Consider the following 22,975-nt stretch of genomic DNA (forward strand, 5'->3'; position numbering starts at 1 on the left):
TTGAAGCTCTTATCTGGTCCCAGAAGGCAAGCATCCAAAACTATCAGACACCCAAAACTATCAGTGCCCAGGACACAAACATGGAGTGCTTGCCCACTGTAGTAAGATTTCAGCTGATTGGGAACCTGATTCATTGAATGCTTTGTGGTCTGGTAATTGATATAATGAAATCAGTATTCTTCATAGCCTATAATTTTTTTTTCCTTTTTTTTTTCAGTAATTTTTTCTTTTTTATTGTGAAAATACCATACAATGGGGTTACAATTACACGGGCAAGATAATGAGTACATTTCTTTCTTTTTTTTTTGGATCCAGTCATGGGGCCTGAATTCTGGGCCTGGGAGCTGTCCCTCAGCTCTTCAGCTCAAGGCTAGTGCTCTACCTCTTGAGCCACAGCGCCACTTCCGGCTTTTTTCTTTTTTTGCTTATGTAGTGCTGAGGAATCGAACCCAGGGCCTCAGGCATGCAAGGCAAGCGCTCTACCACTGAGCCACCTTCCCAGCCCATGAGTACATTTCTGAACAAGCATTGTTGCCTCCTCCTTTGTAGCCTATAAGTATTTTATCCAGTGAAATTATACATTGCAAATCTTTTGTGATTTTTTTTTTCCCCCCAGCAACTTTATAAAATAGTGCCTATTAAGGATATTAGGAATCTTTACGTGACATTTCCCATACCCGACCTTCAGAAATACTACAAATCAAACCCTGGGCATTATCTTGGTCATCTGATTGGGCATGAAGGTCCAGGAAGTCTGTTATCAGAACTGAAATCAAAGGGTAAGTGTGTTGGGAAGCATCTTCTGTAGAGTCCATATTGTTGACACTGGTTTCATTTTCTCCTTCCTGAGAAGGAATATATGTTTTAGGGTAGTGGATTGAATGATGATTGTTAGTATGCTTTTCTTTTTTTTTTTTTTTCCCATAATCTGTTTTACCCTTCAGAACTGAATGGTAAAGTTTAGATATTTCAAAAGATGGCATTATGCTTATTGGCTGGAACCTAGAACTTGTGCATGCTGCCTAGACACGGCAAGTGCCCTCCCATTGAGCTTCATTCCTTGCTATTTGTCTGTTTATTTAGTTTTATTTTATTTTAGTGTCTGTGCCAATGCTTGAACTAAGGGTCTCAAGCTCTCACTGGACTATCTTACTCACAGCTAGTACTCTACCATTGAGCTTTGCTTGCAGTCTAGCATTTTGCTGGCTAATGGGAAACAGAGTCTCCCAGACTTTTTTGCCCAGACTTGTTTGATCCTTGATTCTCCAGGTCTCAGTCTCCTGAGTAGCTAGGATTATAGGCCTGAACCACTGGCACTCAACCCTGCCATGTTTTTATTTTTAATTTTTTATTTTTTTTGTCTGGTCGTGGGGCCTGAACTCTGGGCCTGGGCGCTGTCCTCCAGCTCTTCAGCTCAAGGCTAGCGCTCTACCACTTGAGCCACAGCGCCACTTCCGGCTTTTTTTCTTTTTGCTTATGTGGTGCTGGGGAATCGAACCCAGGGCCTCAGGCATGCAAGGCAAGCGCTCTACCACTGAGCCACCTTCCTAGCCCCTCTGCCATGTTTTTAAATAAGTACATTGTTAAAGGAAAAGCCTACAGTAGATATTCTATATTATCTCTGCAAAACATCTGCTCTGATTCATCAAATCGTTGTTTTTATTTATTTTTTTGTCGGTTGTGGGGCTTGAAGTCTGGGCCCGGGCACTGTCCCATAGCTCTTCAGCTCAAGGCTAGCTAGCGCTCTACCACTTGGGCCACAGCACCACTTCTGGCTTTTTCTGCTTATGTGGTGCTGAGGAATTGAACCCAGGGCCTCATGCATGCAAAGCAAGTATTCTACCTCTGAGCCACCATCCCAGCCCTCAAATCAATATTTGATGCAGGATGTAGACAACGGATTATTTCCAAAGCCCCATCCAGCTCAGTCTTTGTTTTTACATAGTATTTAAGTTTAGTAGTCTGCCCTAGCTGTGAACTGATTTGAGGAGTCATCAGGAAAACTTCCTCCCTCTAAATCCTTTAGTCTGAAACTGCTTTCCTCTCTCTTTTACTTTCTCTCCCTCCCTCTCCCACTCCTCTCATATAAGAGATCCATTCTAATTGCTTAGAACATATCCTGTGAATTTTAAGAAATCCCTTGTTACCAGGTGCTAGTGGCTCATGCCTGTAATCATGGCTACTCAAAGACACTGTTCAAAGCCCAGCCAGGGCAAGGAAGTCTATGAGACTCTTATTTCTAATTAAGCATCCAGAAAACCAGAAGTGGACCTGGAACTCAAAGTGGTTAAGCATGGGTCTTGAGCAAAAAGAACTCAAGAATAGCGTTCAGGCCCCATGTTCAAACCACATTACTGACCAAAAAAAAAAAAAAAAGAAAACAAAAATCCCTTTTTAGGAAGAAGCCCACATTTAACCCTGTTGATTTTTTTTTAATGATTCAGGCTGGGTAAATACCCTGGTCGGTGGACAGAAAGAAGGAGCTCGAGGTTTTATGTTTTTTATCATTAATGTGGACCTAACTGAGGAAGGATTATGTAAGTATTGATTGACTTTCCTTTTGAATGATAATTTACTTCCTCTGATTTATTCTTTTTAATTTTTTTTTGCTGTGGATCTGTTTTGTGTTGAAGAGCTGTAGATACTTTAATTTATATACTTTATCCATTGTATTTCATTTGTACTTGGCCTTTGTTTTGTGGATGATCCTCCCCCTTCCTTAATTAATTGCTCATTATGTTGTACTTGTAAAATGTGTGCTTGGCTCTCCATTTGCTCATTTACTGCCCAAATATCCCTGAGCCCTCAGGGCCATGCGGGGTGCATCTAAATCCAGACTCAAAAAGGTGAGGACTCCATTTTCTAATAAGGACCATCTTCCACTTACCTGACTGTACTTTAGGAGTGAGCTCACTGCTTTGAAGGATGCAAGGACTGAATGGTTTTTAAGTGTGCCCCTTTTTTCCAGTACATGTTGAAGATATAATTTTGCACATGTTTCAATACATTCAGAAGTTACGTGCAGAAGGACCTCAAGAATGGGTTTTCCAAGAGTGCAAGGTACTTTTGTTTCACCAAAATTTTCCTTAAGGAGTCTATTTTTCAAAAGCAAATCTATGTGAATTAATTTAAATCTAAGGCCCAGTTAAAATTTTGAAGTTTTTTTTTCCTAATTAATGTCTAAAATTTTGCAATGCATATTTAGTATTAGGCAAGACTTGATTGCCCTAGTTTGATTTGCTACTTGGAGCACAACTAGGGGTTTAAGATTTCTTGTAGTTTTTTTTTTTTTGGAGGAAAAAGTGGATTGCTTTTCTGCCCCTTAGAAGAAAGCTAACAGTTTGTTAAGCTGGTATTTTTTTAGGGCTTATGTTACTCCTTGACTGAAGCTACATGAAGTCTGTCATTTTCAGATCTGGCAATAAAAAAACCTAGAGTGAACTTCAAAGAAATAGTGAACTGTTTTGTGTATGGTTGCATTCTTTTTTTTTTCTTATTTATTTATTTTTGAGACAAAATCTTGCTTGCTATGTAGCTTAGAATGGCTTTGAACTCACAATATTTCTGTTTCAGCCTCCTAAGTGCTGAGATTCCAGTTGTGTGCCCTGTGCCCAACTATAATTAAGTTCTTGAAAGTGGTTTTATTGTTAAATGTATTATATGGAAAAGCCTAGGTGTCTTTTTTTCTTAATGTATAAAAGAAAATGTTTGCTTTCCAAATTTTTTAAGACTTCTTTTAGGAAGATTTTTATTTATTTTAAATTAATAATAATAATGTGTGTGTGTGTGCCAGTACTGGAACTTGAACTCAGGGCCTGTGTTCTTGCTTGGCTTTTTCACTCAAGGCTGGTGCTGTGCCACTGGAGCCACATCTCCACTTCCTCAGAACAGTTTTTTTTAATACATAAGACCTATGAAGATTCTGAAATATATAGACATATATAGACATATCAATATATATATGTTTGATAATTTAAGACCTATCAAGATTCTGAAATATATTTTTGGTTGAGAAGTATCCTTTTTAGATCAAAATCTAAAGATACAGTCTCTGCTTGTGGAAATTAGGACAGTAATTTCTTCTCTGAACAAATCACCAATACCTATGTAGAACTGTTGGATTTCACCTTTCTAATTCTTTCAATAATTTAGTCTGTACAATACTATTCTGTATTTGTTATTTCGACTCAAATTTGTTTATCAGTTTTATTTTGATTTTAAGTGTAGGTTGATTAGTTTTTACACTTTAAAAAATTTTCTTTGCATGTCTGTCTATTCCTAATCAAGCATAGCCACCTTTTCCCCCAGAAACTGTGATAAAGTTAAACTTGAAGTATAAAGTTTATAATTTAAATGAGACATTAAAACTTAATATTTCTAAATAGTAGTTAGCTATATCTAAGTGGATTGACTTCTATTTTAGGACTTGAAAGCTGTTGCTTTTAGGTTTAAAGACAAAGAGAGGCCACGGGGCTACACATCTAAGATTGCAGGAATATTGCATGTAAGTTATCTTGTTTACTGTTTATCTTGGTGCATAGAATATGTCGGATCCTGCATATGTTGCTTATGAAAGTTGATGTTGTGATATAAAACTATGGGCTTGAAGCAGCTGGACAAACTGATGACAAGACATGTTTAAACTCTTAACTTTCAGCATCCTAAAAATCATCATCTGTAATATTTTCATTATACAGGTATTTTACTTATGGGCTTTCAGTTCTACCACATACCATGTATTGCCTCTGTGAAAGCTTTAGGTCATCTCTGTTTCTCCATTTATTTAGTTACTACTTTAGTTTGAATAGCTTTCATTTCTTGAATAGACTACTATTATAGTATCCTACCCAAGTTCAAGACCCATGACCAACCAAAAAAAAAAAAAAAAAGAAGGATGTAAAAGGTATGATTTCACTCATAGAAATCTAAATCTATGAGGAAAGTCTACTTATACAGATGTATGAGGCTGAGTGTGATAAGTACATTTCTATATTCCTAGTACTGGGAGGCTGAGGCAGAATGATTCTAAGTCTGAGGCCAGCCTGGGCTTTCTAGTAAGACCCTGACTCAAAAAAATGCAGAAAAACAACAACCAAAAAAAAAAACCCCAAAACCAAAACAAATCCCACCCCAAAACAAAAGGCAAAAGAAGTGATTTGTGTTAAAAAATACTATATATGTTAGTATTTTGCTGTCAAATTTGTTCAATTTTGCTGGAATCAATTTTATGGGTGTTTTGTTTTTGCCAGTCTTGGAGCTTGAACTCAGGCCCTGGGCACTGTACCAGAACTTATTTTCTCAAGACTAGCACTGAGCCACTTGAGCCACAACTCTACTTCTGACTTTTTGGTAGTTTATTGGAGATAAGAGTCTTACGGATTTAACTGCCCAGGCTGACTTTGAGCCATGATCATCAAATCTCAGCATCCTGAGTAGCTAGGATTACAGGCTTGAGCCACTTGCAGCAGGCTTAACAAGGGATCAGTTTTATCAAGAGTATTACTTTCATTTTTTTCTTGGAAAAAAAATGTGACTTTGCTGTATATAATGTCAGTTTATTTGGAGATTAGTAGAATCATCACACAAGCTGGACTGGGCTGGGTAGATCAGGGGAAGAACATGTGCCTAGTATATATAAAGTCCTGAGTTCAATCCCCAACACTGAAAAAAAAATAAGAGTGACATTTATTGAGATGCGTTGTATTTATAAACTGACATGTTGAAATGTAACTTCATTGTACAATTACTTAAAGATAATAAAAAGTGGGGCTGGGAAGGTGGCTCAGTGGTAGAGCGCTTCCCTTGCATACCTGAGGCCCTGGGTTCAATTCCTCAGCACCACATAAGAAAAAAGCCGGAAGTGGCGCTGTGGCTCAAGTGGTAGAGCGCTAACCTTGAGCTGAAGAGCTGAGGGACAGCACCCAGGCCCAGAGTTCAGGCCCCACGACTAGACCCAAAAATAAAAAATAAAAAAATAAAAAAAATAAAAAGTATATATTTATCGGTTATGGGGTTTGAACTCTGGACCTTGGTACTGTCCCTGAGCTCTTCAGCTCAAGGCTAGCACACTACCACTTGAGCCAACATTCCACTTCTGGTTTTCTGAGTTATTTATTGGAGATAAGAGTCTCATGAACTTTTGTGGCAGGGCTGGCTTTGAACAGCAATCCTCAGATTTTAGCCTCCTGAATAGCTAGGCTTACAGGCATGAGCCACTGGTGCCCAGCCTTAAAATATAATTTTTTAAAGCGCATGTGATAGGAGAGGGAAGAAGATAGAAGAGGGGCTACAGAAAGTTTCCAATGTAGTCAAATGTAATATTACAGATCTGTGTGTTTTAATAAATAAATCCTTTGCTTGCCTTGTAACTTTTACTTGTGTTTTCCTTTCTCAAAGTATTACCCCTTAGAAGAAGTTCTTGTAGCTGAATATTTGCTGGAAGAATTTAGACCTGACTTAATAGAGATGGTTCTTGATAAACTCAGACCAGAAAACGTTCGGTGAGTCACCTACACATTTTACTGTTACAGACTCAACTTTTTTGGTCATGATCAAAATCTGAAAAATTGAAGTTGTAAATAAAATGCTTTCAATTTTTTTTTAATTAATTTTTTTATAGTCCAGTCGTGGGGCCTGAACTCTGGGCTTGAGCGCTGTCCCTCAGCTCTTCAGCTCAAGGCTAGCGCTCTACCACTTGAGCCACAGCGCCACTTCCGGCTTTTTTCTTTTTGCTTATGTGGTGCTGAGGAATCGAACCCAGGGCCTCAGGCATGCAAGGCAAGCGCTCTACCACTGAGCCAACTTCCCAGCCCTCAATTTTTTTTAATCAAGTAAGATTACACAGGTAGAGAATAGTGCAATGAACTAACCCCAAGCTTCATCAGCCAATACATGCTTTTTTTTTTTGCCAGTCCTTCTTTTGCTCAAGGCTAGCACTCAACCACTTGAGCCACAGCACATTTCCGGCTTTTTCTGTTTATGTGGTACCGAGAAATCAAACCCAGGACTTCATGCATGCTAGGCCACATTCCCAGCCTCAACTCATCTTTTTATCTATATTTCTTTATCCTCATCTTCTCTCAAAAGTCAAGTGATAGAAATAACATGAATACAGGTCTAGGAATGTCACTTAGTGGTAGAGTGCTTGCCTAGCATGCATGAAGCTCTGGGTTCAATTTCTTAGTACCACATAAAATGAAAAAGCCAGAAGTGGTGCTATGGCTCAAGTGGTAGAGTGCTAGCCTTGAGCAAAGAGAGAAGCTCATGGACAGTGCCCAGGCCCTGAGTTCAAGCTCCAGGACTGGCAAAAAAAAGAAAGAAAGAAAGAAAGAAACAACATGAATAACAAACAAATCTGTACCCCTGTACTCACCTCAGCAACAGGTTTTATCTATCAGGTGGCTAGGAATTTTTCCTCACCTTAAAACAAGATGAACATAGCAGGGTCTTCTTCTAATTCTGAACAGCTCTGATGCTCTCTATGCCTGGAGCTGCAATTTAGATAAATAAATTGATTGTTAGGATGCTTGAATGAGTGGTTATCAAACTGAGAATCTCTAAGTTCTAATAAAATGCTTTGGTTTCATACTTACTATATAAATATTCATTCATATGTATATATATGTACCTATATATGTATATATATATAGAGAGAGAGAGAGAGAGAGTACCAAAAGCTCATTGGTCAGTTGAAACTTGTTTATAGGGCCCTGTCTGAGTGGTGGACTCTAGCTGCTTCTTAGGCAGTTTGAGTCTGAGTCAGTCCTAGGAAGGGCTTTTTGCTTGTATCTTCTCCTTGTATTCTTCAGGCAATGTGGTCTGTTTGAACCTTTTCCACTTCATTATGGAACCCTTTTGGACATGGGCCCTTCTTCTGTTAAAAGTAGTCATCCCTTGCTATATCGCAGTGCACTTACTGTGGCTTCACTGCATTGAGGGGTTCTTTTAAAAATAATGATCCCTCACCTATCACAGGAGTTACGTCCCAGACACCCCCGCAATAGGTGAAAATCTGCGAAGTAGCAGTAAGCGAACCACGGTATAGCATGGGACAGCTATCTAATGCTACTACTTCATGGATTATCACCTATCACGGGGTTCTCTGGAAAGTAACTTCCACGTTAGGTGACTGGATCACTGCATTTCTCTGATACACATGGTAGTTATTTCAGGCATCAGGATTGTTTTGTTTCCTTTGTTATTGAAGTACTCTCAGTTCACATCTCATAGCAAAGTAGTAAACACCTTTCAAGTTGAAGCATTCTAGTCCAAAGTCCCAATTGTTGTCCCTGGGAAGTGCTTATCACTTTTTGCCCTAAACTGTGTATGCTACATATGTTTATCAAAGAGTGTGTCTGTACCTGCCCTCTGGTTTCAGTTTTGCACTATGTCAGCTTGTCCCATTAACTCAGCTTTCTGTTTGAAATACCAGAGAAGGAAAAGTGGTCATCAGGCATACATAATATCCATTCTCATAAAACATTTAGGTAAAGGCACAGCTTCTTTACATAAAGCCTGTTTAAACATCCCTACTACATAATCCTACTAGTCATATGTACTAGTTCCAGGAACTTTTCTTCTCCAGTCCTAGGCCTTTTTAGCCTCTTGTGCAGAAGATCTTTGGGTCCTCCACAGAGAGTTGAGCCATGGCACTCTCTATTTTTTTTTTTTTTTTTGGTCCCTCATTGGACTTGAACTCTGGGCCTGAGCACTGTCCCTGAGCTCTTCAGCCCTACCACTTGAGCCACAGCGCCACTTCCGGTTTTCTGGTGACTTACTGGAGATCAGAGTCTCATAGACTTTTCTGCCTGGGCTGAGCCACCGAGGCCCAGCTCCTATCCTTTTCTTAATCTTGATTAACTGATTTTTGCTGTAGGTAATTCAGAACAGATTCCTCATAATATCTACCTTTGGACTTATTAATTCTTTTTTTTTTTTTTTTTTTGGGTCCGGTCATGGGGCCTGAACTCTGGACCTGGGCGCTGTCCCTCAGCTCTTCAGCTCAAGGCTAGCGCTCTACCACTTGAGCCACAGCACCACTTCTGGCTTTTTTCTTTTTGCTTATGTGGTGCTGAGGAATCGAACCCAGGGCCTCATGCATGCAAGACAAGCACTCTACCACTGGGCCACCTTCCCAGCCCTATTAATTCTTTCAAATTGGGGTAAACCTAACAAGCTTATTTGCAGCACTAATTAATTAAGATTAATTGATTAATATAGTGCTAGGAATTCAAACTCAAGACCTTGATCTTGCTAGGCAAGCACTCTTACCACTGGAGCCATGTCCTCAGCTTCCCCACCCCCGCAAATGGAGTCTCAAGTTTTGACATGATTAACCTGGACTGTGATCCTCCTCTTCATACCTTTCTGGTAGCTAGAATGACAGGCCATACTACCATCACCAAACCTTGCTTATTCGTTGAGATGGGATCTTGTGAACTTTCGCTGGCCCTGGTCTCTTGTGAATCTCTTATACCTTCCAAGTAACTAAGATTACAGTCATGACCCATGGCACTTAGCCCATATGTAGCCCTATTTATTTATTTATTGAGTCAGTATGGGGCTTCAACTCTGGGCTTGGGCACTGTCCCTTAGCTCTTCAGCTCAAGACTAGTGCTCTACCACTTGAACCACAGTGACACTTTCAGTTTTCGGTGGTGAATTGGAGATAAGATTCTCATGGATGGAGCTGGGAAGGTGGCTCAGTGGTAGAGTACTTGCCTTGCATGCCTGAGGCCCTGGGTTCGATTCCTCAGCACCACATAAGCAAAAAGAAAAAAGCTGGAAGTGGCGCTGTGGCTCAAGTGGTAGAGCGCTAGCCTTGAGCTGAAGAGCTGAGGGACAACGCCCAGGCCCAGAGTTCAGGCCCCACAACCGGACCCCCCCCCCAAAAAAAAAAAAAAAAAAAAAGGATTCTCATGGACTTTCCTGCCTGGGCTGGCTTATAACTGATCCTCAAATCTCAGTCTCCTGAGCAGCTAGGATTACAGGCTTGAGCCACCGGCGCCCAGCTTGTGGAAGGACTAGCTGTATGCCAGAGGCTCAATCCTGTAATCCTAGCTACTCAGGAGTCTTGAGATCTAAGGATCATGGTTCAAAGCCAGCCCAGGCAGGAAAGCCAATGAGACTCTTATCTCCAATTAATCACAAGTGGAGCTGTGGCTCCAGTACCACTTGAGCACTAGCCTTGAGTGTATAAAGCTCAGAGATATATATCACATACATACAAAAAAATACGCACACACACGAACATATAAACTAGCAAGGGTCTATCTAATCTTTTAACAGAACTGTATTAAAACCTGCATTTTAGCCCCATCAATACTATTTATTCATCCCATACTTAATAAGTATCTAAAGACTGGTACCCTGTCGCAGCAGATCTCTGATATCTCCATTTCTCTTTTCTCTTAGCTTGACTCTGTGTGTGTGTGTGTGTGTGTGTGTGTGTGTGTGTGTGTGTGTGTGTGTGTGTATTTTGCAGTTCTACTTTCAGCTTTTTGGTGGTTAATTGGAGATAAGTGTCTCATGGATTTTCCTGGCTGTGCTGAAGTCACACTTTAATCCTTTGCTATCAGCTTCTTGAGTAGCTAGGATTACAGGCATGAGCCACTGGCATTCAGTTTGATTCTACATTCTTTTTTTTTCCTTTTTCTTTTTTTTGGGGTCTGGTCATGGGGCCTGAACTCTGGGCCTGGGCGCGGTCACTCAGCTCTTCAGCTCAAGGCTAGCGCTCTACCACTTGAGCCACAGCGCCACTTCCGGCTTTTTTCTTTTTGCTTATGTGGTGCTGAGGAATCGAACCCAGGGCCTCAGGCATGCAAGGCAAGCACTCTACCACTGAGCCACTTTCCCAGCCCCGATTCTACATTCTTGACTGTGGAATTGTGTCCGGTTAGTGTTTAAGCCGATGGCTATAATGTTCAGGTTCCACTTTTTTCTGTATTTGCAAATTAAGCATTTGCTCTAGTCTTCTGTCTCTTCTCATACCCTTGAGCATTTCTAAAGAATGATGAATAGTGATTCTGTTAGACTTTGTTGTTGCCCAAGCATCAGGGAATGTGACTCATTGGTGCTTAGAAGTGGGATTTCATTTGAGTCACTTGGTTCATTTACCTATCCTGGGTTTCAGAATAAAACATATTTGATTTTGAGTCTCATTAATAGTTTTGGATTGTTGGGGATTTTTTTCTCTCTTTTTTTTTCTACTCTTTGTCTGAGAGGACCTTTTTAGACCTTTTCCCCTTTTGTTTGTGTTTTAAAAATCTAATTTGAAGTCAGGTGCTGGTGGCTCATGCCTGTAATCCTAGTTACTCAGGAGGCTGAGATCTGAGGATCACGGTTCAAAGCCAGCCTGGGCAAGAAAGTCAGTAAGACTCTTATCTCCAATAAACCGCTAGAAAACCAGAAGTGGCTCTGTGGCTCAAGCAGTAGAGTGCTTGCCTTGAGCTGAATAGCACAGGGACAGCGCCCAAGCCCAGAGTTTAAACCCCACGGACCAAAAAAAAAAAAAAAAATCTAATTTGAGGAGTGGAGATTGTGGCCCATTAATAAAATAGCATGGGCAAGGCTTTGAATTTGATCCTCACCTCCAAAAAAACCCCAACTCTACTAACGGAAGAAGAGTTCGTTTAATTTGAATTTCTATTTAAAAAGTAATGAAACTAAAGCTCAGAGACGCTAAATGACCTTGTCTAATTTAGATCTTACCTGTGATTTTTGGCAGGATATCAAAGTGAATCAGAGTACCTCCAGAGTTCAAGATACTGATGCAAGCCTTTGCCCTTTCCACTAATTCTTTTTTTAATCTTTAAGTAACTGTACAAAGAGGTTTTAACTCAACATGTCAATGTATATGGACAGTACATCTTGACTTAAAGGCAACAGTCTGCAGTTATTTTAGCCTATTGGTTCCTTTTCTTATTAAGTCTTAGTATGAAAAGGAAAGGTCATTTTCTACATTTTTCTTTTTCTTTTTTCTTTTTGTCCAAGGGCTTGAACTGAGGGCCTGGCCATTATCCCTCAGCTTTTGTGATCAAGATTAGCACTCTACCACTTAAGCCACAGCTGGACTTCCAGCTTTTTGGTGGTTAATTGGAGATAAGAGTCTTTCACACAGGGCTGGGAAGGTGGCTCAATGGTAGAGCGCTTGCCTTGCATGCATGAGGCCCTGGATTTGATTCCTCAGCACCACATAAAAGAAAAAGCTAGAAGTGGTACTGTGGCTCAAGTGGTAGAGTGCTAGCCTCAAGGTGAAGAGCTGAGGGACAGTGCGGAGGCCCCATAGTTCAGGTCCCACAACACACACACACACACACACACACACACACACACACACACACACACACACACACACACACACACACACACACACACGAGTTTTTCAGACTTTCTGACCAGACTGGCTTTGAACTGTGATCCTCGGATCTCAGCCTCCTGAGTAGCTAGGATTACAGGGGTGAGTCATCAGCGCTTAGCATCAAGACCATTTTTAAACAGTTTTGTTCCTTTTTTTTCCCTAACTATTCTTTTTATCCCCCTTAGCTATTCTTTTTAAACTAGATAATAGTATAATTTCCCCTGTAAGCACTTTTTCACACTAAAAATAGTGGAATATAACCAAAGGATAACAGAAACTATAATCAAAATAAAAATAAATATATATACACATATACATACATAAGTATACATATGTATGCATACATGTGTATATATTTACTATGTCATTTATACATACAGATATACACATGTGTATATATTATATATTATATGTCCTATATACATACACACATACATATATAGTTATTCGGTTATTTTTGGCTTTTGCCTGTTTGGGTTAAATTTTACAGGATCTACTTTGTCTTAATAGGTGCAGCACATTCTTAGATATTATGTACATTTTATGAGTCAGATTCTTAAATTTATATATGCATCATGAGTTTACCGGCTGTTCCTGTTTGCTTTTCCCATATATGTCTAGGGTTGCAATAGTGTCTAAATCTTTTGAAGGAAAAACTGATCGCACAGAAGAGTGGTATGGAACCCAATACAAGCAAGAAGCTATACCTGATGAAGTGATCAAGGTAGGGCTCCTCCATCTGGGAATGAGCCTGATCAGGGAGGAACTATGAGATCATGAGCTCTCTGGCTTCACAGACTTAAGACTGGATGGGGGTGGCCCATAAATACTGTCCCTAGAAGATCTCATGATATGAGTCAGGCCCTAAGAAATACTGAAGGGAAAAAAGCTCTTTTAAGCCTGGGCCGCAGGCCAAACATGGAAATAACTGCATAGTCATAGTCAATGGCTCTTATGTAAATACCTTGTTGTCTAAGAGTTGGGAAAATATATCACTGTACAGATTATTTTGTTCTTGAAAGAGCTGGAGCAAGCACCATTCTCAAGTGTGCCAGTTAGCTTCTCTATGTTCTACAGTCTTGTTTATTCCTTATGCTGATCATTTTAGATATGGAAAGGAGAGATGAGGAACACATGCTTCTCTGGTCCCCCAAGAGAAACTCAAGTTTCACAGAGACCCACCAGGAAATTACATGTGATGGAAAAAACTGTTAGGTGATATTATTCCCTTAACATATTTTTGTTATTGAGCAGACACATTTCTTTTTCTTTCATAGCACAGTGCTAGGGTTATATGCTCAGCCCAAAGTCGCTTTTTTAACTCTTGAAACAGGCTGTTAATTGCTTTTGTGTGTGTGTGTGTGTTACTATTCACCCAGAAATGGCAGAATGCTGACCTGAATGGAAAATTTAAACTCCCAACAAAGAACGAATTTATTCCTACAAATTTTGAGATCTTGTCCTTAGAAAAAGATGCAACATCATACCCTGTTCTTATTAAGGTAATGTTTGGAATCTGTATTTTTCATTTGTTTTGCTTTTGTTTGGGGGGGGTCTCACTGTATTGTCCAGGATGGCGCTGAACTCCTTTGATCAGGTAATCCTCCTGCTTCAGTATCTCAAGTAACTGATTCTACAGGCTTGTACCAACCATCCCACCCCACCCCCCATCCTGAACAGAATCTGTGGCTTTATCTTGTTTAGTTCTGTTTGTTTTTTTTGTTTTGTAGTACTGGGATTGAGCTCGGGCCTTAGAAACTAAGTATTAGCACTGAAGCTACACCCTCAGTGGTTTAGTTTGGTAGATTTACTGCATGGGAAACTAGTGGGATAATACCTTGTATTTGGTATTTTGTTGATTTAGGGGGTCTCATATCCTTAGATATGACAAATCTTGCAGAAAGACTCTAAGAATATTAGGTTTAAAATATTTCAGGAAGAAAATGAAACTACTTAACAACATAGGATCTAGAGAATTGCTTCCTTTGTAAGGAAAAAAAAAATGCTTAGACTGTAACCATAAGTGAGTCAAAAGATCCAGTATTTTATCCAGGTCCATTGGAAACTCAGGAAATAGGTGTGTGCTACATCATGAAAGTTAGCAGTAAGAAACCTTCCCTTGGACCCAGGCCCAGAGTTCAAGCTCCACCACCACCAACACAAAATAAAAAGAAACCTTGTTCAAAGGGAAGCTGTTAGTTTACTGCACTTAAAAAAAAAATCTCATTAGGATACAAGGGCTGGATGAAGTTAATGGGATTTTATATCAATGAAATGGGTGACTAAGAAGTAGACATTTTCCTCTTCTTTTTTTTTTCCAGACTGTTCTTTTAACATTGTTTCGTACTATAGGTAGTAATTGTCAAAAAATAGATTAAATTACTACAGCAACATTCTCCTTTCTAAACTTTCAAACTAAAACTCATGATTATTGACATGTATCTTTTATTATCTTCTTTAGATGACAACATTCAGACATTCATAAGTTAATAAGATGAGAATTGGTGTTTAGGAACATTTTTTTTTTTTTCTGTTGGTTGTGGGGCTTGAACTTTGAGCCTGGGCATTGTCCCTGTGCTCTTCAGCTCAAGGCTAGCGCTCTACCACTTAAGCCACAGTTCCACTTCCAGTTTTCTGGTAGCTAACTGGAGATAAGAGTCTCATGGACTTTGCTGTCCAGGCTGCTTTGAACCTCGATCCTCAGATCTCAGCCTCCTGAGTAGCTAATTAAAGGAGTGAGCAACCAGCGCCTAGCATGATTTTTTTTTTTTTTTTTATACTGTTAAGCTGTTGTCCATTTGAAATCTGAAGGAGATTTAATTGAAGAAATCGGATTATGAGTACACTGCATCGTGATCAATGTCACCCCTTCCAGTGAGGAATGTGGGATTTAATTTAGCTCAAGCAACTAGATTTTACGTTATCTACTTATTCTTCTACAAAGACTTAAACTGAGTTACATGTTAAGTTATGTATAGCTTGTTTACCTCTCTTAGTATTTGTTAGCTACTTACTTGTATTTATTAGTGTTGGAAGAATCCAGGAGTGTGTGCATGCGAAGTACCCATTCTGCCACTGTGTTATACCTTCAGTCCTTGCTTGCTTATTTTAAATAGGCTTTTTTCAGAGTAAATTAAGGAGCAAATTAGACATTTCTATCTCTTGACAGAATTTTATAGTAACTCCAAGTAAGTATCTGTAATATAACGTGAGTGAAGTGAGAATCAAGGTGGCAGGCTGGTTTGTTCCTCTTTGTGTGTTTGTTTCCAGTCACTACATAACAAATTATTTTTTTAATTTTGCAGTCTAGAAACACAAGCACTAAAACAATAAAATTAAATGGCAAACATTTGGTGTGAATTCCCTGGGACTAAAAATCTAGAAGTGGCATAGTTTGGTACTTTGGGCTCAGATTCTCTGAGTGTATAGTCAGGCTGGTAGCCATGGCTTTGGTCATCTGAAAGCTGGTAGGGTTGGATGATTCTTTTCCAAGTTCAGTTCTGTGGTTGTTACAAGGCCTTAGTTCTCTACCAGGTGGACTTTCGGGTGTTAGTTGAGCTGGCAGCTGGCTTCTGCCAAAGATTTGATCCAGAAGGGATAGTGAGTGATCAAGATAGCAGCCTCAACTTCGACTTCACAGGTATCACACTAGCACTTCTGTCTTCTGTCAGTTAGGCAGACTTAACCTGGTCTAGTTGTAGAAGGGGGAATACCAAAAATTGTGAATCATAGCAGGCAGGGATTATGTAGGCCCCCTTGGAGGCTGGCTGCCACACCTCCCACAAAGGAGTCCTACCTGTGCCTCACAGTGTCCAGAAAGATGAGGACAGGACAATTGGTATCAGGCCACCAATCTGCCTCTTCCTCCACCATACCCTCCTGTCCATAATCCAGGGGACATAGAGGGTTTTTCTCTGCCACAGGAGGCCAGTCCTCTCTGTTAGCTTCCTATTTGCCAACGCTGCGCTTCAACCCAGGGAACCACATCTACAAGAACAAACTTTCAACTATTGCCTCTATTCTCCTCCTGGAAGAGTAAATTGATTTCCAATTCTTCCTGAATGTGACCCAATTTTCCAAACCAAATTGTTTCTCCATCACAGGATACGGCTATGAGCAAACTGTGGTTCAAGCAAGATGATAAGTTTTTCTTGCCGAAGGCTTGCCTCAACTTTGAATTTTTCAGGTATGTAAAAAAATCTAGCTATAAATCTTTAAAATGTCAACAATTACATTTCATTTTTTTTTTTTTGTCCTTCTTAGCCATCCGTGTATAACACTAATAGGAGTTAGGTTTTGTCTAGTCAGTGGAAGGCTGCTGGCCAAGGCTGTTCATTTTTCCTTTTTACATGAATGAGTGCGTGCTTTTAGCTGAAATGATTTGTGCTGGTTGTTATTAGGAGGACTTTCCTAGCCTTCACTATTCTAGATTCTGAAAAGGTTATCGATCAACCAAGAAGGTTCACTGAGGACAGCATAAGTAATTTGGGATGTTCCTATTGTTTTGGTTTTAATTCCTGAAACTTGTCCAGAATAAGAGATAAAAATTATAAAATGGGCCGGGCGCTGGTGGCTCACGCCTGTAATCCTAGCTACTCAGGAGGCTGAGATCTGAGGATCACGGTTCAAAGCCAGCCCGGGCAGGAAAGACCGTGAGACTCTTCTCTCCAATAAACCACCGGAAAACCGGAAGTGGCGCTGTAGCTCAAGTGGTAGAGCGCTCGCCTTGAGCTGAAGAGCTGAGGGACAGCGCCCAGGCCCAGAGTTCAAGCCCCATGACTGACAAAAAAAAAAAAGAAAGAAAAATTATAAAATGGTCTTGAGCCTTTCTAGTCCTTTAATTATCTGGAATTTACTTTTTACTTTAGCTTTTTTTTTTTTTTTTGGCCAGTCCTGGGGTTTGAACTCAGGGCCTGGACACTGTCTCTGAGCTTCTTTTGCATAAGGTTAGCACTCTACTACTTAAGTTACAGTGCCACTTCTGGCCTTTTAAGTTTATGTGGTACTGAGGAATCGAACTCAGAGCTTTATGCATGCTAGGCAAGCACTCTACCACTAAGCCACATTCCCAACCCAACTTTAGCATTTTTTAAAAATTAGCTTACATTAGTTACACAGAAGGTAGCTTCCATTGCCACATACTATAATGTATTCCAGTCAGTTTCATTCCCTTCCCTCCAAAGCAATTTCAGCAGGTCCCGTTCTGTTTTCATAGTAGTAAGCAATCTATTACAACCATATTTATCCTCTTTCAGGTTGTGTTTTTGTTTTACTTTTTCATCTTCTAATGTTCGATGCATTTATTCAATTGGCTTGACACGAAGTTGGAGATGTGTTGTAAATGTTTTCAAAAAGAGAAAAAGAATTGCTAATTAGAAAGTGATTGCTCTATCAACAAATATATTCAGTATGTTGGAATATGTATATACATATTGTGTTTTATAGCTTTATGCACCTGGGTTTTTAGTACTGAGGTTTTTAATTTTTTTATACCCAACTTGATCTGTTAGGTATGGCTTGTGGCTGATTAAGAGCATTGCAAAGCCTAACTAACTTATTTTTTAATAGTAGAGCTCTGTTAAGCAGCTTGTTACTGCTTTTCCACTTGGCTACTGAAATTAGTTTCTTCAGAATACCTTTTGACAGACTTTGACATTTTTGTCAGTTTGAAAGATTATTTTTTTCTTGAATGAAAAGAGAATCCTGGGTGCCACTGGCACATTCCTATCATCCTAGCCACACAGGAGGCTGAGAACTGAGGATCCTATGTGGAAGCCAACTCAGGAGGGTAAATCTGAGAGACGCTTACCTGCCAAAAAGGCATAAGTGGAGGTGTGGATCAAATGGTAGAATGCCAGCTTTGAGCAAAAAAAAAAAAAGCTAATCAAAAGCCTAAAGCCCTACATTTAAATCCCAGTATTAGCCGGGTGCTGGTGGCTCACGCCTGTAATCATAGCTACTCAGGAAACTGAGACCTGGGGATCACAGTTCTAAGCCAGCCCGGGCAGGAAAGTCCGTGAGACTCTTATCTCCAGTAAAAACCACTCAGAAAACCGCAAGTGGCAAGGTGACTCAAGTGGTAGAGTACTAGCCTTGAGCTGAAGAGCTGAGGGACAGTGTTTAGGCCCAGAGTTCAAGCCCCATGACTGACAAAAATAAATAATAAAATAAAATAAAATAAATAAATCCCAGTACTTGCAATAAATAAATTATATTTAAGCATATAGTATCTGATTGCAAAATAATATATTGAAATCCAAATGAACCAGAATTTATTCTAGTTGAATCCCAAGGTTTAAGGTTTAAGGTTAAGCATACACAGTTGTTGCATATATAGCATTTTAGGACACTTAAGTCATACAGCTTTGAACTCCCAGATTTGTCTTTCCTAATATTTTATTCCTGCCTGAAAGAAGTTGTACCTGTGGAGCTCAACTTGGTTGTGGTCATGGTCTATCTTTTGTTTTATTTGTTTGTTTGTTTGTGTTTGGGTCTGGGTCTGGTCATGGGGCCTGAACTCTGGGCCTGGGCACTGTCCCTCAGCTCTTCAGCTAAGGCTAGCGCTCTACCACTTGAGCTACAGCGCCACTTCCAGCTTTTTTCTTTTTGCTTATGTGGTGCTGAGGAATCGAACCCAGGGCCTTGGGCATGCATGGCAAGCGCTCTACCACTGAGCCACCTTTCCAGCCCTGTCTTTTGTTTTAATGTGTGTGTGTGTGTGTGTGTGTGTGTGTGTGTGTGTGTGTCATGTCTTTCAGTTTTGCAGCTGTTGTTTGCCCCAAAATGAAAATGTATATTATATTTTTATTATTAATATTATTTGTAGAACTTACCAATTGAGCCCAGAGACTTGCATATGCTTGGCAAGGGCTCCACTAAGCTACATCCCTAACTCTTATTTTCATTTTGAGACAGAAACTAATGAAATTGGGTTGCAGGCATGCTCCATACCTGGCATGTACAATACTTGTAAAAAATCAAATGCCAGAACATTCATTTGTGTTTCTCAATTAGAGAATGTGTAGATAACTGTAGAATTTTCTCCTTAGTTTTAATTCTGTAAGTGGCTAAGCATTTTAAATCTTATTTTTTAATGATCAGTTTTAATAAGATTGTTCATCTTACTATCAGTATGTCCATATTATATTACATTCTTACTATGCTATAAATGGAGTAAAACTATTCATTACCTGCCAAACAAGGCAAGCACAGTAGCATTCGTTTTCTTCTCATTCCCCAGATAGCTCCAGGGCTTGCTCCCATGGTTACCTCAGGTCTAGTCCAGAAATCAGTAGGTTGACTTGCATTTCTGCCACCTCAGGTGACCTGAGGGAATTAGATTTCATAGCTGGGGAATGAAGATGAGTTGCTTCTATTTAGTTTTGGTATCTACAATCATTCTTCCCTTTAGTTACTCTCTCTCACTTAAATATTTCTCTATTTTAATCATTTTCCCCCTAACTCTAGCTGTGACTATACAGTAGAATCTGTCAACCATTTTACTGACCACTTTGGTTTTATTGATTTGGAGGCAACCTTAGGAAAAATTAGTATTTTCAGTTTTTTTCTTTTAAGGTAATATAATTATAGCAGACAAATTTCTTGCATTCCTATCCACCAGGAGTAACTTACTGAGAGAGCGAGTGTGTGTGTGTGTGAGAGAGAGAGAGAGAAAGAATGTACAAATACTGTGTATGTAGTATATCAGAGGTGCCTCCTCCTGTCAGCCAAGGGACCAGCACGTGACCTAGCTCTTGCTTCTCTTGCTGTGTTGCATTTCTGGCTTGCCAATTCCGCCTCACCATCTGTGATAAACCGCTCTTTTTCCCTCTTTGTTGCCAGCAGTGCGCTCGCACACAGCCCATTCCAGACCTCTTTTCCAGGCTTACTGTTTTCCGATGAGAAGAAGAAACAGACTGAAGAATTCAACCATGTCCTCAGGAAACTCTTCTAACACCAATACTCAATTTCTTGACCCATCTCAAAAGGCCACATTACAATGGGAAATAATAAATCAGCTATTTTACTGTCAATATTTTCTTCCAGCCCATTTGCTTATGTGGACCCCTTGCACTGTAACATGGCCTATTTATACCTTGAGCTTCTCAAAGACTCACTCAACGAGTATGCATATGCAGCAGAGCTAGCAGACTTGAGCTATGACCTCCAAAATACCATCTATGGGATGTATGTAAGTACCCACGTCTTGGAGCCTTCCACTCATCAACATTTTTATATTGATTTGATGGAAGCATTTTTAATTGAGGGTAATACTTTTTCTTTTTAAAAAAAATCTTCATGGCTAATCATATTTTTATTTAATTTTTAAGTTAGCTTTAAGTTTTCTGCCACATACATTCATATTATGCAGATTTTCCTTGTTTTTTTTTTTTTAACATCTTTCATCAGATTGTCATATTTTTCTCCTCAAACAAAGTTGGACCCCATTATGATTCTGAAGTCTTGATCTTCAGCAAACCAAAATGGAGTCTTCTTTGTACAACATAAGTTGGCCTATACTGTTTCCCTAGAAATCCAGATCATGAGGCTGCATATCCATACTCTTCGGTCATGTTTCTTCATTACCATGCCACTGCCTGAGGTATCAAAGCATTTCTTTTGTTTTTCTTTTTTGTTAGTCGCTACATTTATGCTGATCCTCTCCATTGCAACATGACATACCTGTTTATCAGGTTATTGAAGGATGATTTAAAAGAGTATACATATGCAGCACGCCTGTCAGGTTTGAGCTATGGCATTGCATCAGGAATGAATGCAATACTTGTAAGTAAAATGGAAACCAAAGAAAAGGCACCACATCATTTAAGCTTTCCATTGAGCTTGGGAAAACTATTAACTTCTGCATTCTTAAACAAGAAGGTTGATGGTTTTTCCTCCTTGCACCTTTTTGAAGAACTCAAATTAGTATTAGTTCCACTAATAAATGATTGGTAAAACTTCACGCATCTTGTGAACATGTATGTGTGCTACATTTTTTGCATGTTCTGCTTGAGATGTGTAACATACTAATCCTAAAAGCATGATTTTCTTTCCATGTATTTGAATATATTTTTATTAGTAAGTAAAAAAGATCCATAAGTATTACTGTAGTGCTTGAACCTTACTAATCTACAAGCTTCCTTTATTTCTATGGACAGTAGAGAAAGTTCCTGTGTTCACATACATCTGACAGTTAATTTTGTTGCATGCATCATTAAGTATTTTACATGTGTTATAACTCTTAAGTGTTTCTGACACATTTCCAGCCTTGATTAGCTCTGTTTCAAATTAACATCCCTTCTATGGCACACATTCATTTTCACTTTTATTAAAAACATATGTATTAATAAAAACTAAAATGGGAGAATTTCTGAATATCTTTTTTTAAAATAAAAGTCTTACTGAATATTTTTAGAGTTCTTTATTTTGCAGTGGATTTTATCAAAACAAATTTTCTAGTAACTTTTGTTTTTGAGTAGTTATTCTGCAGCTATAGGCTTGGAACTCAGAGGATCAAAATTAACTTCAAATAGAAAAATAATAATCAGTTTTCTGTTTTTGCTATTGATTTTTTTCTTTCAGTTTTTATAAAGGTGATGTACAGAGGGGTTGAGTTTCTATAAGGTAGTGAGTACATTTCAGTGTTACCCCCTCCCTCATTTTCTCCAGCTTTCCCTCCCCTGCTATATTTTTAACAGCATAATACCATTAAGATAAATAATTTTTATTTATGGTAAAGGGGCTTCCTGTTGGTCTCTCTAGTGTATATGGAACCTGACATGCCTTCGGTAGCCGAGTACCTTCTCTCCTGCTGAAGTTCTCACTTGCCATCCTTCACATGATAGAGACTTTCAGAGTATTCAGTTGTAGTGTTGTGGGTGCCACTCTGAGAATACAATAGCAGCAATTCCCTATTCCCTGAGTTTCAGGCTACCTTTGAGATTTGGCTTTCAGAAATTATTTAAGTAAATTGTCCCAAGGCAAAATGCTGAGACCTAGAGTGTGTCCTCCCTATACATTTGTTTTGCCATTGGCTTTTAGAGCATCAGTAGATGCTGAAAAACTAATCAGTACGCAGGTGGTTAGAATCATGGGTGCTTTTAGGGTAACACTGAATGAGAGTAGCACAATGCTATGCAGTATAAATTGAGGCTGCCTAGTTTTTCCCAAGATGATTTTATGTGCTGGGGCTTGAACTCATTTTGTTGCTGAACTTTTTTCTTTTTTTTTTTTTTTGTCAGCCTTGGGACTTGAACTCTGGGCCTGGCTGCTGTCCCTGAGCTCTTCAGCTCAAGGCAAGCACTCTACCACTTGAGCCATAGTGCCAATTCTAGTTTTCTAGTGGTTCATTAAAGATGAGAGTCTCAAGAACTTTCCTGTCTGAGCTGGCTTTGAACCACAATCCTCAGATCTCAGCCTCAGCTCTTCAGCTGTCCTTCAGCTCTTCAGCTCAAGGCTAATGCTCTACTACTTGAGCCACAGCACCCATTTCTGGCTTTTTCTGTTTATGTGGTGCTGAGGAATCGAACTCAGGGCCTCATGCTTGTGAGGCAAGCACTCTACCACTGACCTACCTTCCCAGCCCCTTAAGTTTTTAAATATAGTCTGGGGCCTTCT

The 22,975-nt window shown here is 39.5% G+C and overlaps 1 protein-coding gene across 2 annotated transcripts in view; it reads left to right on the forward strand.

Annotated features, from left to right (window-relative positions):
* The window catches only part of Ide (insulin degrading enzyme), a 79,322-nt gene that overhangs the window by 39,709 nt on the left and 16,638 nt on the right, over positions 1-22,975 (forward strand). The window contains exons 7-15 of one of the 2 annotated variants that reach the window (XM_042689272.1): positions 617-779; positions 2,445-2,537; positions 2,969-3,060; positions 4,424-4,504; positions 6,397-6,500; positions 12,980-13,082; positions 13,738-13,860; positions 16,462-16,544; positions 20,405-20,549. In XM_042689272.1, coding sequence (XP_042545206.1) covers positions 617-779; positions 2,445-2,537; positions 2,969-3,060; positions 4,424-4,504; positions 6,397-6,500; positions 12,980-13,082; positions 13,738-13,860; positions 16,462-16,544; positions 20,405-20,549 — 987 coding nt within the window. Of the gene's footprint in view, positions 1-616; positions 780-2,444; positions 2,538-2,968; positions 3,061-4,423; positions 4,505-6,396; positions 6,501-12,979; positions 13,083-13,737; positions 13,861-16,461; positions 16,545-20,404; positions 20,550-20,997; positions 21,143-22,975 lie in introns of both variants that reach the window. The other variant, XM_042689273.1, reaches the window with a different exon arrangement.

Source organism: Dipodomys spectabilis, unplaced genomic scaffold (genome assembly GCF_019054845.1).
Source record: "Dipodomys spectabilis isolate Male_0828 unplaced genomic scaffold, ASM1905484v1 ptg000125l, whole genome shotgun sequence".
NCBI classification, from domain to species: Eukaryota; Metazoa; Chordata; class Mammalia; order Rodentia; family Heteromyidae; genus Dipodomys; species Dipodomys spectabilis.